The sequence below is a fragment of the Meles meles genome, chromosome 20 (assembly GCF_922984935.1).
Source record: "Meles meles chromosome 20, mMelMel3.1 paternal haplotype, whole genome shotgun sequence".
NCBI classification, from domain to species: Eukaryota; Metazoa; Chordata; class Mammalia; order Carnivora; family Mustelidae; genus Meles; species Meles meles.
In genome coordinates, this window is record NC_060085.1 from 6,554,660 (window position 1) to 6,573,661 (window position 19,002).

A 19,002-nucleotide genomic window follows, 5' to 3' on the forward strand; every position below is an offset into this window, starting at 1 on the left:
GGGCACCTAGATGACTCAGTTGGTTAAAATGAGGTCAGGGTCCTGGGGTCCTGGGATTGAGTCCTGCATTGGGCTCCTTGCTCCCTGCTCAGTGAGGAGCATGGTTCTCTCTCTGCCCCTCCCCCCACTCATGCTTTCTCTCTCTCTCTCTCAAGTAAACAAATAAAACCTTTTAAAAAGAAAAAAAAAAGAGCAAACATTCTGGAAATTAAAAATTCTCTTACAAAGGGAAGGGTATAGGGGAACCCCTGCCACAATTACTCACCAAGACACACAGAGATCCGTATGTGAGCAAGGTAAGGGTCTGAGCCAGACGGCTGTTCACAAACTCCTGAGCCACACCACGCTTCCGGTCTGGAGAAGCACACAAGGTCACTGCCTTTACCTAGTAATGCAACTGAAAGGACAAAAGGATTAAAAGACACACCCTGGTCTCCTCAATTAGACTTAAGTAGTGCACTTCGGATAGGGGTATTGATAACCAAAGAGTCTGCCGGGATGACCTTAATTCCACTTACTTGGTATTTTCTAAATATCCAGAAAGATAGGAGGACTCAGAAATCTTGGTAGAGTGATGCCCTGCCTACGAAAGTCTAAATTGCTGCTTCTTTTTGCAGGGTATTTTATTGTTCGCTCATTCATTCATTCATTCATTGAATAAATATTTATTGAGTGCCTACTGTGTACCATGCACGATTCTAAATATCAGGAATGTAGAAGAAACCACACACAATTATACAGAAAAAATCAAGTAAGAAAGCTTCCACAATGACAACTATTTAAAGAGAAGTAAATGGTAAAGGGATAGTGAGTGATTAGTGTAGGTGAAGACATGAACTCTTATTTCCCTAGTTAGCAATTGTGGGCTTTTTTTTTTTATTAAATGAGTTATAATTGACGCAACACAGGCTCCCTTTGAGGAGCTGATGTTGCAGGTGAGAACTTGACAAGACTGATCACAGTTCGTGCTTGACGTAATTTAGGCCAAATTGACAGAGACACCTGGGCCCTAAATTTTCTGTGAACTTATTTCCTTCACATCAGGTCCAGATTCCCCCATGCCTGAAACACATGAACATTCCTACCTCAACTTTCCTGTTAGTGCAATATTTAATGCAGGCTGTTGAGTTTCAAGACACAGTCCTCTTTCCCTTTCCCCAGCGATCAGCTTCTCTGCATATTAAATGTTTGTTCACCCACTCCTCCCCGCTTGTGGCATAAACTTTGCATGTCTTCCTGTTAAGTGTCTGCTGTTGGCTCAGGTCATGATCCCAGAGTCCTGGGATCGAGCCCCACAGCGGGCTCCCTGCTCAGCAGGAAGTCTGCTTCTCCATCTGCCCCTCCCACACACACTCTCTCTCTGTGTCAAATAAAAAATAAATAAATAAAATCTTTTGAAAAGGAAAAAAAAGTCTTTCCATATTAATTTTGAAGTGCCCTTTAAAAAGAAATTTACCAACCTGAATTACAAGCGCCACTATGGGGACTATGTGGGAGAAGACATTTCCAAAGAGAAATGCCAGTACAAAGGTCTTCAGGCATGAACAAGCTTGGAGAGCTGGCAGAAGACAGACTCCCTCTCAAAGGGGAGCCAAGTTCCCTCTGCAGAGCTGACCACTCAGTCCCCTTCCAACTCTACACTCAATGACTCCCCACTAGTGGAGTGCAATCACGGGGGAGAGAATTTACACTACAGAAACCCGCCAATGTCACAAATGAGAACTTTTTACCAACTTCCCAGCAAAACATTGCCTCTTACCACTGGTCTCTTCATTTCCATTATGGGTATAACAATGGCACCTACCTCATAGGTTGAGACAAGTTCTTGGCTCATACCAGTAATACTTAATCGGCTCTTATTTGGGTCATGGTGAGCAAAAACTGGCAAGTCCTTGTTCTCTCAGAGTTCGAGATTACAGCAAAAAGAGGGCTTTATCTGAACAATGGCGGGAATCCTGCATCTCCGTACAGTTGTAGGTGAGTGCCATCAATGACTAGCCACCATGCAGGAGAGCCCCAAATCAAGAACACTTGCCCAGGACCAGAGTCAAGCAGGTGCCGCTAAGGCAAAAATCTGGAGATGCCATCACTAGTGTTTCCACAATAGAATGCAGAAAGCATTTTAAACACTACATATTTTATTTTAAATACTACATATTTTAGTACCTATAAAAAATATATTGCCAACATACACTCACAAAACATTTGCTTAGGAAAAAAAAATGCTTAGGATTGTGGTGAGTTAAACTTTGTCAATTAAGAGTTGCTTTCAAGGGGTGCCTGGGTGGCTCAGTGGGTTAAAGCCTCTGCCTTCGGCTCGGGTCATGATCTCGGGATCCTGGGATCGAGCCCTGCATTGGGCTCTCTGCTCAGCTGGGAGCCTGCTTCCCTTTCTCTCTGCCTGCCTCTCTGCGTACCTGTGATCTCTGTCTGTCAAATAAATAAATAAAATCTTAAAAAAAAAAAAAGAGTTGCTTTCAAGTCAATAAGAGTATCGTCAAGAACCCTGAAGACAATCAGGAATGACTGGGGTTTGGGAAACTGCCTCCTGGAAAGGTGAGGGGTACGTAATGAATGGTAAGCTCCTCTGCTTTTGAGCATCTTCATTAACCCTGGACTGTGAGCTCTAATCCTGGAACAGAGGAGAGGCAGGAGAAGGAAAGGGCAAATGCATTATGCCCTGTCAGGTAATTAGCAAGCCAGCAGTTTCCCGCCTTCTGCTGCAGGATTAGAAGAAGAGAGAACAATCTGGGAGCACCTGGTGGCTCAGTTGGTTAAATATCTGACTTTGGGTCCCCTCATGATGTCAGGGTCCTGGGATTGATCCCCGCATGGGGCTCAGGGATCAGCAGGGAGACTACGTCTCCTTCGCCCTCTGCCCCTCCCCCCACTTGAGCGCCTGCCCGCTCTCTCCCTCTCTCTCTCCAATAAATAAAATCTTTAAAAAAGAAAGAGAGAGAATAATTTGGCTAATGAGGATCTTTGGAAATGAGGCCTCTAGAGACAGAAAAAAATGTAAGTAGACTGCCTGTCCCCTATCAACACAATCTCACACCTACCAGACCAGGGAGGAAGACACCGCGTCACTTAGAGAATTTTCTTGTCCGGAAACTCCACACAAGACCGTCTCCTTGAAATTCTCAAAGGCTAATTTGTCTTCAACATCCACAACCTGGGGAGAAACTCAACTCCTGTGGCCTTCTGTGGGACCATCCTGGAGATACAGAAATCCCCTGTAAGTTCTGGAGAAAAGGGGCCATTTATATTACTATTATTCCCATGTAGGGATAGTCCTAGGTTAAGTAGGAAGTCTAAAGCAGTGGTTGGTTCTCAAAATGTTGTCCCCCGACTAGCAGCCAGGACTGGGTTCATACGTCTACAACATGGACAGTCACAGGGAACCCCACTCTTGGTTTAATGCTTTGCTGTCACAGTCTTGAAGTTTTTTTTTTTTTAAAGATTTTATTTATTTATTTGACAGACAGAGATCACAGGTAGGCAGAGAGGCAGACAGAGAGAGAGGAAGGGAAGCAGGCTCCCTGCTGAGCAGAGAGCCCCATGCGGGGCTCGATCCCAGGACCCTGGGATCATGACCTGAGCTGAAGGCAGAGGCTTTAACCCACTGAGCCACCCAGGCGCCCCACAGTCTTGAAGTTTTTGAACTAGGGGTCCCACATTTTCATTTTGCCCCAGGACCTGAAAATGGTGCAGCTGGTTTCACCTGGAGTATGCTCCTCACCTGGGGAGGTCTTTGAAATACACTTTCTCAGTCCTCACCTAGACATGCTGAAATCTGGGTTGGTGCCCAGCAACCAGTTTTTAAGAAACCCTTCAGGTGAGTTGATGAATGGTCAGATTGGAATAGTTGTCTAAGGGCACTCCCGAGAAGGTCCTGAGTCAGTCTCATAAAGGCACTCCCGATTTTTCATTAACTACTTGGCATATTTCCAAGTCCCCCGACACTAGATTCAAAATTGCTGCTGACTCTGCCGACACCTTTTCCTCACCTGAAGTTTGCAAGAACTGATTCCCGGATTCCAGGCTGCTCCAATGCACCACTTTATCTCCCTGGTAGAACAGGAGGGGACCTTTCTGCTCTATCCCTACATTGCTAGTTTTAAATCCAATCCTTTGAGGAAGGCACTGAAATTCAAGGGAAGGAGACCAGTCTCCCCAGTCTACTTGCCACTTAATGTAGTCAAGAGTCGTAGTAGAATTTTCAAAATGGTCTTCTTCCCTCATAACTCACGGGTGTTGCCCCATAGCTGTTCTCTCTCCTCCTCCTGTTGCTCCTTTATCTTCCTGTCCTTTTCCCCTACACCCTCCAATACGTGCCATTCAAAGGGAGGAATCATGTCAGGATCTTCTCAAGTTCCAGTGATAGTAATATAAATAATATGAGCAAATGAGTAGACACTCAGACATGTACTTTGCTTTTTCCTTCTTATGTGCTTTCCTGGAATGTTGATACTATATTCTCATTTCTATTATGCACATAAAAAATGAAAGCTCTGGATGCCTGTGTGGCTCCATTGGTTAAGCATTTGCCTTTGGCTCAGGTTATGATCCCAGGGTCCTGGAATCGAGTCCTGTGTCAGTCTCCCTGCTTAGCAGGGAGCCTGCTTCTCCCCCTGCTTGTGCTTTCTCTCTGTCTCTCTGGAAAATAAATAAATAAAATCCTTTTTAAAAATATTTATTTATTTATTTGACAGAGAGATCGCAAGTAGGCAGGAAGGCATGCAAAGAGAGAAAGGGGGGAAGCAGGCTCCCCGCTGAGCAGAGAGCCCGATGTGGGATTCAATCCCAGGATCCTGAGATCATGACCTGAGCTGAAGGCAGAGGCTTAACCCACTGAGCCACCCAGGCACCCCTAAAATCCTTTTTTTAAAGGATTTTATTTATTTGACAGAGAGAGAGAGAGATCACGAATAGGCAGAGAGGCAAGCATAGCGAGAGAGGGAGAAGCAGGCTCCCTGTTGAACAGAGAGCCTGCTGTGGGGCTCAATCCCAGGACCCTGAGATCATGACCTGAGCTGAAGGCAGGGGCTTAACCCACTGAGCCACCCAAGCACCCCAATAAATAAAATCTTAAAAGAAAGAAAGAAACAGGGGTGCCTGGGTGGATCAGTTAAGTGCCTTTAGCTCAGGTCATGATCCCAGAGTCCTCGGATCGAGCCCCACATCAGGCTCCCAGCTTGTCAGGAAGCCTGCTTCTCCCTCTCCCACCGCTTGTGTTCCCTCTCTCACTGTGTCTCTTTGTCAAATAAATAAAATATTAGAAAGAAAGAAAGAAAGAAAAGAAAAAGAAAGAAAGAAAGAAAGAAAGAAAGAAAGAAAGAAAGAAAGAAAGACAGACAGACACTAACAAAAGCTCAAGCGTGTTCATGGATTTCCTAATCCGGCTTTGATTGGATTGAATCCAAATGGGCTCATCTGACACCATGCTTTAGAAACTTCTACAGCAATAGTTTCAAAGTGTGGTTCCCGGCCCTCCACCCAGCTGTATCAGCGTCACCTGGGAACGTGTTAGAAATACAAATACTAGGTCCCCACCCCACATCTAGTCAACTGGAAATTCTTGGGTAGGGAAGCGAGATCTGTGTGGGTTTTTTTTTTTTTAATTTTTTTATTTGTTTATTTACAGCATAACAGTGTTCATTGTTTTGGCATCACACCCAGTGCTCCATGCAGTATGTGCCCTCCCTATTACCCACCACCTGGTTTCTCAACCTCCCACCCCCTCCCGCCCCCCCGCCCCCCCCCTTCAAAACCACATCGGGCTCTGCTCAGTGGGGAGCCAGCTTCCTCCTCTCTCTCTCTGCCTACTGTGATCTCTGTCAAATAAATAAATAAATAAAATCTAAAAAAAAAAAGGCTCACCATGTAAGTGTAGTCACCATCTCCCACCATGCAAAGTTATTACAATATTATTGACTATATTCCCTATGCTGTACTCCTCATCCTCATGACGTATTTCTTTTACAAACAGAAGTTTGTACTTCTTAATCTCCTTTGCCTATTTCTTTTTTTTTAATATTTTATTTATTTAGAGAGAGAGTGCCTGGGGGTGTGGGGATGAACAGAGGGAGAGAGAGAATCTCAAGCAGACTCCCTGCTGAGTGCAGAGTCTGACTCGGGCTCAATCCCAGGATCCTGAGATCATAACCTGAGCCAAAACCAAGAGCCGGATGCTTAGCTGACTGTGCCACCCAGGCACTCCTCCCCTTTGCCTATTTCGTCCACCTGCCCCTGGCGTTGTGTTCCCTAAGAACATCCGCGAAGTGTGAGAAACAAGGGGCAACTGATTTCTCAAAGCACCATAAAGGACAGGAGCATAATGAACTAAATGAGATAAAGTTTCTTCAACATTTTGTATTAATTCACTTATTTTTCTAACCATAGTAAAACATACATGACATAAAATGTACCGTTTTAACCATTTTTCAGTGTCCAGTTCAGTAGTTTTAAGTACATTCACAACATTGTACAGCCATCCCCATCATCCATTCCCAGAAATTCTTTTAACTTGCAAAACTGAAACTGTCTCCCGTAAACACTAACTCTCCACCCCCTCTGCCAATTCCATCACCCATCATCCTACTTTCTGTCTCTATAAATGTGATTCCTCTGGGGACCTCACAGAAGTGGGACCATACAGTATTTATCTTTTTTTAAAGATTTTTATTTATATTTAATTGACAGAGAGAGATCACTAGTAGGCAGAGAGGCAGACGGAGAGAGAGGTAGAAGCAGGCTTCCTGCTGAGCAGAGAGCCCAATGTGGGGCTCGATCCCAGGACCCTGAGATCATGACTCGAGCCAAAGGCAGCCGCCTAACCAACTGAGCCACCCAGGTGCCCCCAGTATTTATCTTTCTGAGACTGGCTTATTTCACTTAACATAACGTCCTCAAAGTTCATCCATGTTGTAGCAGGTGTCGGAATGTCGTTCCTTTCCAACCCTGAATAATATCTAATATTCCATTGTATGGATACACCACATTTTGTTTATCCATTCATCAGTGGACACTTGGGTGGCTCCCACATTTTGGCCATTGTGAATAATGCTCCTATGAGCATGGATGAACAAATATAACTTCGAGACCCTAATCTCAATTCTTTTAAGTATATACTCAGATTAGGAATTGCTAAATCATATGGCAATTCTATTTTTTAATATTTTTTAAGAAATCCTTCAACATTTTAACACAGAAGAATTATAAAGACTATTTTGCACATTTTTAAGTTTCCCAAATGTATAACCTCTGTCCACGTTTCTGCAATAGTCACTGTTGAAAACGGTAACAGTCTGTGTGTTGGGAAATCAGGGGGAAAGGGAATATCCTAAACCAAGTTCAACATTTTCTCCTCCATAAAGACTACTACATTGCTTCTTGGCCTTTTGGCTAAGATCAAGTGTAAAGATTAGTGTAACTACTAGACTGTTATTCATAAAAATAACAACATCGGCAATAATTATAGCCAGTATTTCTGGAGTATTCACTATGTCCCTAGCACTGAGACCCTTCCTTGTTTTGTTTTGTTTTTTTTTGTCTAAAAGACAATTCACTGTACACATTTTATTTACAGTTTTGTACACTGTCTTAATATGAATGGGACCGCTTTTCTACTTGAGCCATTTTTTAACCAAAGCAAAATAACCTAAGTAATACAAAGTGTTAAAATACAGCATAAAGATACAAAAACAGACATACTAATTCTAATTAGGAATGTAATTATATGTTACATTTTTTATAATCCACAATTATGTTTAGGAAATCACACAAACATAGATCACTGATTTGAATGAAATGCATAAATTTGTAGCAAAGCTTTGTAGTTACAAAAAAAAAACCAAAAAAATTACCAAAGAATGCACAAAATTAATGTTTATTCCACCTTTGTGTCATATTCCTGGATCCTTCACCAATGTTACATGAGGAAAAAAACAAAAGCAAAACAAATGAAAAACTGAAATCAGAATCACTAATGTTATCAAGTAGGGAAACAAAGAAATTAAAATCTAGCAGCCATCAGCAAGAGTACAGCAAAGACAATGCTGTAAAAAGAAACAAAGAAAATTGCTAGAAAACTGTATGCATCATACTCTTTCAAACCAGGAAAATATGCTCCTGCATACAATGGGACATAAACAAAATTTTTTTCCTGTAAGGTATAGAAACGCAAGTTCTTTTCTGAATATTGTGGATAGGTAAAATGTGTTTGTTTTTTTTTTAAAGATTTTATTTATTTATTTGACAGACAGAGATCACAAGTAGGCAGAGAGGCAGGCAGAGAGAGTGAGAGGGAAGCAGGCTCCCTGCTGAGCAGAGAGCCCGATGCGGGACTCGATCCCAGGACCCTGAGATCATGACCCGAGCCGAAGGCAGCGGCTTAAACCACTGAGCCACCCAGGCTATTACAGAGTGGGCCAGGAACACACTTATGGATTCTGGGGATGATGTGTACTGTAATTCTTTGATTGGGATAGTGGACACTCTAGCCAAAATTAAAAAAAAAAAAATGAACACAGAAGTACAAGCCAAAGGCGAATGAGACTTCTCTTATATCTTAGCAACATTTAGATGGAAATCAAATTTTTTTTAAAGATTTTATTTATTTATTTGACAGACAAAGATCACAAGTAGGCAGAGAGGCAGGCAGAGAGAGAGGAGGAGGAAGCAGGCTCCCTGACAAGCAGAGAGCCTGATGCGGGGCTCGATCCCAGGACCCTGAGATCATGACCTGAGCTGAAGGCAGAGGCTTTAACCCACTGAGCCACCCAGGTGCCCCGGAAATCCAATTTAAATGTAGTCCACTCTGCTTTTGAAGAGGCTTTGGTTCAGCTCCCAAATCTCGATTGCTTGATGCGTCTCCTATGAGAATACTCAGAAGGTGTCTTCTTAAACAACAAACCTATTTTTAGTGGTGGAGCCACTCTTAGTAGCTGTGTCTGCATGGGACTGATAACCAATCACTATCTTTGGAGGAAGATAGTGATTTGGAGGAAGATCTTTCCTCCCTATACCCTCCCTATACATGTAACAGCCTCTCTGTTTTCACATTCAGTAGTCCATATTGCTATCTTATCACCTTTAGCTCTAACGTTAACAACAGCTCCACATACATCATCACTGTAGTCATCAAAAGATTCTCCAATAAGGCACAGCAGTGTCTCTAGCCAAAAGCGATCCAGGTCACGTCGTCTCTGCTGCTTGTTCAATGTAATTAGCCATTGTCCTCGTCGTTTGTTTTTCTCATCTTCCCACATAGGCTCAATACCATCCTTAAAAAGTGCGTAGTCACAGCCAGGCATTAAATTACTAGACAACTGGATGTGGTTGTACAGAGCCCAAAAGTCTTCAACAGTATCAAACTTAGAGATCAGCCGAAGGTTTGCTTGCTAAGTTTTGCTTTTATCATTTTTTAAAAAAACCAGAGTGCCCATCTGTTCTGTAAAGGATGTTTAATATAGTGTTCTGGGTTAGCAACCTCCTGGTTAGATTCTGTTTTCTTCTGTAGGCGGGGGATTAGGAGTAGGGGTGGTTTCTGGTTCCACAGTTGCCATCTTAGATCGATCTGATTGCACAACCACTCCTGAAGGGGGGGTGAGAGGAAAAAAAAACGACCCTTCCTTGTTTAATGCATAGAGCATCTTACTCATTTGAAGGACATAAACGTCCTTTGAACTTCGGTCAGCTTCTCTCTTTATGAACAGACAACTGTCTTCCCACCCCTGCTTCATAAACCATCCTTCGGACTGTGATTCTGTCAAGTGGCCTGGATGTTAGCACTGGCTGGTTCAACAGTTCTCTCCCCCACATAGGCCAGTCAGAGGGCAGAAGAAAAAATGCTCACTTACCCACCCTGGTCTCTCAAGTCTCCATGCATTCCATCCTCCCTGTACTTCTGTTATGAATATGGATCCTTCCTAAGATAGTTTGGTTCCGATTAAAGCAGGAAACGATACAGGTTTGTCAATAATGTATTTGCATACCAGCTCCTAGAATTACTCACTCTTGAAGATTTCTTGACTCAGCGGTGAGGTGGAGGGTGGCTTTTACGAGGTGGCGGCTGCTGGGAGTACATCATTCCATCTGTAATTATTATAGGGGCCACATAATGAAGGGACTTGAATGCCATTGAGGACTTGGTTTCATGGGAATGGCACTGAAGAATCCTGCAATGTTGTGCTGGACCTCTGCTGGCCCCGGTGGGAAGATTGCTCTTGAAAGATGCACAAAATCAAACGCTCTCAAGAGTACTTGGAAGGTGGGGAATAATTACAAAACCATTGCTATTTGGACATATCCTAGGGGGTGGCTACTCAGAAAAAATCGGTCAAAAGAATTATGCTATAGGGTTACCTGTTGGAGCATGCAACCCTTGATCGTGGGTTCGTGGGTTTGAGCCCCACTGGGAGTAGAGATTACTTCAAACTAAAATCTTTTTTTAAAAAAGAATATAGGGGCACCTGGGTGGCTCAGTGGGTTAAAGCCTCCGCTTTTAGCTCAGGTCATGGTCCCAGGATCCTGGGATCAAGCCCCACATTGGGCTCTCTGCTCAGCAAGGAGCCTGCTTCCCACCCCCCAACCTTGCCTCTCTGCCTACTTGTGATCTCTGTCTGCCAAATAAATAAATAAAATCTTAAAAAAAAAAAAGAATATACTAGGGGCATCTGGGTAGCTCAGTGTGTTAAGCCTCTGCCTTCAGCTCAGGTCATGATCCCAGGGTGCTGGGATGAAGCCCCACATTGGGCTCTCTGCTCAGCAGGAAGCCTGCTTTTCCCTCTCCCACTCTCCCTGCTGTGTTCCCTCTCTTGTTCTGTCTCTCTCTGTCAAATAAATAAATGAAATCTTTTTTAAAATTTAAAAATAAAATAAAATCACTCTTCCTCAGATTCTAGACATGACCCATGTATCCGGCTCTAACCTTACTAGCAGAAAGAAGATGAAGGAAAGAAAAGAAAAGAGGGAAGGAAGGAGGGAGGGAAGAAAAAAAGGAAGGAAGAGAGGGAGGGAGAGAAGGGAAAAGAAAAAGAAATACGATTATTAGCGAAAATAACCGGTTGCTCATAAAAAGCATTAGTTATTCTTGTTTTAAGGAACAGACAAGAAATTTCCCTCTGGATGTGACATTTCCTCAATAGACACAAGAGACAGACTTACTCAGCCTTTTCTTAGAATGTCTTATTCTCTCTGTGGGCTTGTGATGACAAATTACAAGTCCTGCAAAAGCAATTCCTTTGAAACAGACAGGTCCCGACACAATGATCTGATGTAATTATAAAATTCAGGATATTTAAAGGAATGGGTTAATAGTGTTATTCCTCACACGGAGGCAGTAGAGAATGTCAGATTTTAATTTCCAGGATTACCTGAGATTTGCAATTATGAGCAGACCCAGTACAGAGTTAACTACACAGTTAAGATTTTCTGAGAAAGTAAAGTTGTCTAACAAGTTTTAATAGTTTGTAGAAACTTAGAATTTAACCCTAGATCTTAAACTGGCATGCAGACATGATAGTTCCTTAAAAAAAAAAAAATAAAACGGCACTTATTTTCATTCTTAATTTTAGCATTAGAAAAATGGGTGATACATAGAAGTCACTCAAAATTTACTTGGTGAGGGAAGAAAGGATAAAGGAACCTGATGAGAAGAATTGTTTAAATATTACAAGATTTTATTTTAAAAAATTTTTTTATTATTTATCTGACAGAGAGAGAGAGAGATCACAAGGAGACAGAGAGACAGGTGGGGGAAGCAGGCTTCCCGCTGAACAGAGAGCCCGTTGTGGGGCTTGACACAGGACTCGATGCAGGACTTGATCCCAGGACCCTGAGATCATGACCTGAAATGAAGGCAGAGGCTTAACCCACTGAGCCACCCAGGTGCCCCTAAAAATTACAAGATTTTAAAGCAATAGATAAAAGACTTCTCTCCAACAAGGGATGCCTGTATGTCTGTTTCACGGTCACTAACTTGTGTCTCTAACTCAGCAGACACATCAGCCACATGGAATCAGAAAACCAGACAGAAGTGTCAGAATTCTTCCTCATGGGACTTTCCGAGGATCCAGAACTGCAACCCCTTCTCTTCGGGCTGTTCCTCTCCATGTACCTGATCACTGTGTTTGGGAACCTGCTCATCATCCTAGCCGTCAGCTCTGACCCCCACCTCCACACCCCCATGTACTTCTTCCTGGCCAACCTGTCTTCTGTCGACATCTGTCTCACCTCCACTATAGTCCCCAAGATGCTGCTGAACATCCAGACGGAGAGCAAAGCCATCACCTACGCAGGCTGCCTTGCTCAGCTGTATTTTTTCATGGTTTTCCTATGTATGGACAATTTACTGCTAACTGTGATGGCTTATGACCGCTATGTGGCCATCTGCCGTCCTCTGTATTACACAGTCATCATGAACCCCCACCTCTGTGGCTTGCTGATTCTTCTCTCCTTGCTCGTGAGCGTTGGGAATGCCCTGCTCCACAGTCTGATGGTCTTGCCACTGTCCTTCTGCACAGACTTGCGAATCCCCCACTTCTTCTGTGAGCTTGCTCAGATCCTCAAGCTTGCCTGTTCTGACACTCTCACCAATAACATTCTGGTGTATTTGGTGACCAGCCTGTTGGGGGTTGGTCCCCTCTCAGGGATAATTTTCTCTTACACTCGAATTGTCTCCTCCATCCTGAGAATCCCATCAACTGGTGGGAAGTTCAAAGCTTTTTCCACCTGTGGGTCTCACCTGTCTGTTGTTTTCTTATTCTATGGGACTTGTTTTGGAGTCTACCTTAGTTCTGCAGCTTCCGTCTCCTCCAGGAGGAGAGCAGTGGCCTCAGTGATGTACATGGTGGTCACGCCCATGATGAACCCCTTCATCTACAGCTTGAGAAACAGGGACATGAAGGGAGCCTTGAGGAAACTCATCTCTGGGACACCTTCCTTTTCATGATTCTGTCATCTGGCTTGGGTATAGGTTTCCGGAAGGACTGAAAGGGAGTGAAATACTGCATATGCTAGAAATCCTGACTCCTAATTGAATTCTAACAAACTAGTTAATCATGACTTTCAAGTCAGATTTTGTATTAAGTCCTACAGTCCCATGTTTTACTACCTGTCATTTATTAACCAACTTAACTCTCTGAGTTCATATCAACATCTATAAAATGGGCAGAGTAATATTACACACTTGATTATTAAATCAATGCTATCATGTTTGAAGCTACATTTCTTTCTTTTTTAAAAATTTTAAAAAGGTTTTATTTATTTACTTGAGAGAGCAAGAGAGTGAGAGAGAGAGCATGGGAGAGGAGAGGGTCAGAGGGAGAAGCAGACTCCCTGCTGAGCAGGGAGCCCAATGCAGGACTCCATCCGGTGACTCCAGGATCATGACCTGAGCCAAAGGCAGTCGCTAACCAGCTGAGCCACCCAGGTGCCCCAAAGCTAAATTTCTGTACTAAGCAGGCTCTATGGAGGAAACAGTGTTTTTTTTTTTTTTTTTTTTTTTTTTTTTTTTTTTTTTTTCCTTTTTATTAATTTTTTCAGCGTAACAGTATTCATTCTTTTTGCACAACACCCAGTGCTCCATGCAAAACGTGCCCTCCCCATCACCCACCACTTGTTCCCCCAACCTCCCACCCCTGACCCTTCAAAACCCTCAGGTTGTTTTTCAGAGTCCATAGTCTCTTATGGTTCGCCTCCCCTCCCCAATGTCCATAGCCCGCTCCCCCTCTCCCAGTCCCACCTCCCCCCAGCAACCCCCAGTTTGTTTTGTGAGATTAAGAGTCATTTATGGTTTGTCTCCCTCCCAATCCCATCTGGAAACAGTGTTTTTAAGCAGAACTTACTTTCTGGGGTGTGTTCTGTGTGCCCTCTGAGAGTGGCATGGGAAGGGAATTTGTACAGATGGAAGTCTGGTTTTTGTCTCTATGGAAAAATATTTGGTGTTTGTCCACAGTTCCCGGCACAGTGTTCTTGGGACTCTCCTGATTGATAAGAGTGTCCTTGGCATGCTAATGAGACAAGTCTCGGCTCTGGGACTCCTAGATAGCCTCGGTTGCCAGAAAGACCAAGAAGTGGTTAGAAGATTGGGACTTTCAGCCCCAGCCTCCATCCTCCAGGTGTTGGAGGTTGAACCACTCTACCAACGACCAAGGATTCTATCAATCCAACCTATGTAATGAAACCTAAAACAAACAAACAAAAAACCTAAAAAGACAGAGTTCAGAGAGCTTCTGGATTGGTGAACAAGAACATACCCATGTTCTAGGAGGGTAGAGAACCCAGGCTGCCCAGGACGGCAGCTCAGGACCCTTCTGGACATGGCCCTACATATCTCTTTATCTGGTTGTTCATTCTCATCCTTTGTAAAGAAAAAAAAAAGGCAGTAATCTAGTAAGTAATCTGTTTTCCTGAATTCTGTGAGCTGCTCTAGGAAACTCATTGAACCTGAGGAGAGGGCCAAGGGAACAACTCTGATTTACAGCCAGTCAGTCAGAAGCATAGGACACAATCTGGACTTGCAACTGGTTTCTCAAGTGGGGCAGCGGCGGTCTTGTGGGACTGAACCCTTAACTCGTGGGATGTGACACTGTATCCAGGTAGATAGTACCAGAACTAAGTTGAATGACAAGACACCCAGCTGGTAGCCAGAAAGAACATGTGTCATTCAGTGTGAGGGAACAAACACGTGCACATTTGGAGGCTAGAGGTATCAGAAGAAGCTCTAAGGGTTGTGTGAGGTTAAAGGAGATGCAGAGAGGGAAGTGAGATTTTCTTTAGACCCACAAAGCCTAAAATATTTACCATATGGTCCATTACAGAAAAAGATTGCCTTCTTGCCCTTTTCTGTCTCTCAGCTAAAACTCAGAGGCCCTTGCTTCTGAATTTTTATAACTAAAATACGACGAACTCCATATAAAAATCCTAGAAGTCTGAACTGCTGTTTCAAATGCAAGTTAACAAACACATGAATAACGATCAGTAACTCCAAGGGAAAATCAAGGTGCACCACAAAATCCTCAGATCCCGTCAGTTTCCTGCATCTGGAAGGAGGATAGGTTTTCAGACATGGCCGCCCAGCATGTAGAGCTCTGGTTCTCGAAGGAGAGACAAGCAGTGATTTTTTTGTGTTTATGCCCCCTGCACCCCCACCTGGGCACTAACCACGTTTGGACCCCAATGTACCTGTAATGGGAGTGGTCTGCGCATTGGGGGATGTTTACCGTCGTCCTTGCTTCCGCCACCAGGTGCCAGGAGCACCCCGCCCAAACTCAGCTATTACATCCAATCACTTCTCATTGAGAACTCCTGCTCAAAATAATAATAATTATTATTATTATTTTATTACTATATAATATAATAATATTATATATATTATTATATATAAAATATAATTATCATTATTTATAATCACTATAATTATATATATAATTAAATATATTATACATAATATATTTAATTAATAATGATTTCATATATAATATATATTTATTATATATTATAATATATAATAACCATATAATTATATAATAATAATTAGAATATTATATATAATATATAATTTAATTATATATTATATTATATTAATATATTTATTATGTAATATAATATATAATATATTATAATGATATTATAATTAAGTATTTATTGTATTATTATATATTATATTATGATTACATTATTATAATTATTATATTAGTAATTATAATTAATTATATTATATATTATAAATAATATATAGTTATTTATATATAAATATTTATATATAATTAATTATATATTACTAACTAATAATTATTAATATAATAATATAAAATATATACATAAAATATATAGTAAATAATATAGAAATATAATAAATAATTATTATATTAGAATAAATTATATTAGAATTAATAGATTAATTTATATTAAATATTATTGTTATTGATATATAATATATTAATATATATTTATTATTGATAATAAATATATAATTATATATGATTTATTTATAATAATTATTTATATTATTATATATTATTATATATTATTATTATTATTCAAAAACAGGTAAGGCATCTGAGAGAAAACCAGTTATTTATGTCTGTTGTTCGAATACCAACATGTAAGGGAGAATGGCAATATTCAACTTCATCTGTGCTGCTGGAAAACCAAGACAGTTAATTCCCCCACCTCCCACCCTTTTGTGTTCCAGAAACTACTTACCACAGAGAGCTCCCTTCCCCCTTTGATTTGGATAAGACTCACTGGTGACCCCCTTGTTTACCCATGACAAAGCCAGACACACACCCTCCAAATTCCCAATTTTTTCCCCCAAGGTTTCTAACTTTCTATGCATGGTCTCAACTGTGTATTTACAGCTTTTCATTTCTCCTTTACCCGTGTGTCTCTCTCTAGGTATGTCTTAAAAAGCAGGAGACTCTACAAATTTCATAGTCACTATTAACAGTAGTAAAGTGGGGGCCACACCACTTCACCCCCCAGTGTTTCTCTTGGGCTTCATTAGCTACCATGGATGATAATTGAGTAATCGTGATACCACTATCAGCTGAGTTATCCATACCCCATTTCCCTCATCACAAAGAGGTCATCCATGAGCTCCTCAAGTATGTAACCAACCCAACCTCGGACCCCTGTAAGAGAGCCTCTTTCTTGAGGCCAATCATGGTACCCCTTACCATTCAGCAAGGCCCAGTAGGATTCAGACGACTCAAGAATAACTTGAGTAGAGCTTAATAAGGCAATATTTACAAAGGTATGGGTGGGGTTTAGGAAAATCACAAGGAGTAGTGTGGTACCCTATGTCTATTAAGAGAAGCCTGCTTTTTCACCATCAATGATGCCTTTTTTTTTTTTAAGTTGGCTCCATGTGGAACCCTATGCAGGGCTTGACCTTGCAACCCTGAGATCAAGATCTGAGCTGAGACCAAGTGTCAGACGCTGAACAGACTGAACCATCCAGGAACCCCAATGATGTCTTTTGATGAGTAGTTTGTTTTGAGCAGTTTCTAATTTTATTTTATTATTATTTTTAAAGATTTTATTTATTTGACAGAAATCACAAGCAGGCAGAGAGGCAGGCAGAGAGAGAGGGGGAAGCAGGCTCCCTGCCAAGCAGAGAGCCCATGTGGGGCTCGATCCCAGGACACTGGAATCATGACCCGAGCAGAAGGCAGAGGCTTTAACCCACTGAGCCACCCAGGCGCCCCGAGCAGTTTCTAATTTTAATGCATTCCAGTTTATCAACTCTTTCTTTTCTTTGCCTCCTACTTAAGAAATATCTTCCTATTACAAGATATGAAGTCATATTTTTCTCTATATTTTTTGTTTCACCTCTCACATTTATTTCTGCATTCATTCAAGAATGACTTTGATTTTTATGGATAGTATGAGAATGGATCCAGCTTTCTGAAAAGATGGTCCCTTGCCCCACTGCACTCGTTGCCATCATACACTAGGTGGCACTGTTCTCTTGCATTGGTTCGGTTTTTACTCCTGCATCAATCCCAAAGGGGGAATTTAAGGCTATTTATGCAAAGTTCGAAATACAGGCAGAACTATTCTATGATGCGTAAGAGAGGGTGAAAAAAAATACTTCCTTCTACCCTTCTAGGTTCTAGGTTGGGGTTTTTTAACAAAAGGCAGATTAACAAGGGAAAACATGCAAATGTATTTAAGTTTTACTTGGCACAGAACCCTTTATTGGAAAATGAAAGCACAAAGTTGTTAACCTAGACCCTTTTTATGCTAGGTTTGATGAAGAGTAGAAAGTAGTGGGAAAATGTGTTAAGGCAATAGGATACGAGTTTAAGAGTAGTAAACTGAGGCAAATTTAGCAATCCCGTTCATTTGGATTCCTCTCTATGTCCCTCCATCTTCAGAGACAAGGATGCTTCTTTCCTTTGGGTATAGAAAGGACATCCATCACATGCCCATCTTACCGCCTGCTTCAGGGGAAGGCAGAGAGTCCTTCCTGAACCTGCCATTTCTCAAATTCCTTCAACTTAACATATTCATTAAGCTAAGATGTCATATTTTAAGGCAGCTGTATTCAGAACACTGTCAGATGTTAAAAGAATTTATAATAGGGTTTTTCTTGGAGGAGGGGTTGTAGTGACCAGGAGAACCATGAAAGAGGCTTCTGGGTTCCTGGTAATTTTTTTTAAAAACCTGGGTAGCAAAAAAATTAAAAAGTAAGAAATACATAAAAACAAAATAAAAAATAAAAAATCTAGGTAGTGATTGCATTGGCACGTACCCTTTCTGAACATTTTGATGATTTGTGCATAGATGTGCTCACTTTTAAAATTTATTCACAGACTCTCTGCATGTTTGTTATACCTCAACAAATAATTTTAAAAAGTCCACTTTATCTCTTTCTGTCTTTTCTAGGTAGTGTGAATGACTAAAAGCCATTTACACAAGTAGGGGAATGTTTACCAGTATAAACTCATCAACCACGAAAATTAATAATAAAAGGAAATCTTGTTAGAATGGAGTCTAGAAGGTGGGGAGATGGGGAGGGGTGTTCTCAGCCCTACAACTGGTTGCCAATTGCAGATAAAACAGGAAGAGAGGTACCTTGCAAGTTAATACCACTTTATTACCCCACCAAGAGGATGAAAGGTTTTCTCCTCTCCTGGCAACAGCCCAGGCAATGAGAGACTGTCACCACTCAGCCAATGAAAAGCCACTATACTTCAATCTACCAATTCATTCCAAAGGACTTTTTATGACAGCCTTCTCAACTTCCTGCTTTCCTTTATCATAGAGCATTCCTCTCCTTTGTTCTGTGGACTCCTTAGCTGTTGGTCCTGAGTTGCGATTCTCTACTATTCCCACATATTTTTTTTTCAGGTAAAAATAACTGGTAGTTTCGTTTTTTAAAAAATATTCTATTTATTTAATTGACAGATAGAGATCATAAGTAGGCAGAGAGGCAGGGCGAGAGAGAGAAAAGAAAGCAGGCTCCCTGCTGAGCAGAGAGCCTGACGTGGG

At 41.6% G+C, this 19,002-nt stretch overlaps 2 protein-coding genes and 2 pseudogenes across 2 annotated transcripts in view; 2 read left to right on the forward strand and 2 right to left on the reverse strand.

Annotated features, from left to right (window-relative positions):
* Positions 1-19,002, reverse strand: part of ZNF699 (zinc finger protein 699) — a 415,566-nt gene that overhangs the window by 22,876 nt on the left and 373,688 nt on the right. The window lies entirely within an intron of this gene.
* LOC123933316 lies at positions 7,385-7,527 on the forward strand (annotated as a pseudogene).
* Positions 8,876-9,566, reverse strand: LOC123932404 (annotated as a pseudogene).
* On the forward strand, positions 12,005-12,952 carry LOC123932416 (olfactory receptor 7G3-like). Its single transcript, XM_045990548.1, has one exon. The coding sequence runs from the start codon at positions 12,014-12,016 to the stop codon at positions 12,950-12,952; it is 939 nt and encodes a 312-aa protein (XP_045846504.1). The 5' UTR covers positions 12,005-12,013.

Excerpts from the sequence above, each read along its gene's own strand:
- LOC123932416 (XM_045990548.1), top strand. The coding sequence starts at position 12,014 with ATGGAATCAGAAAACCAGACAGAAGTGTCAGAATTCTTCCTCATGGGA.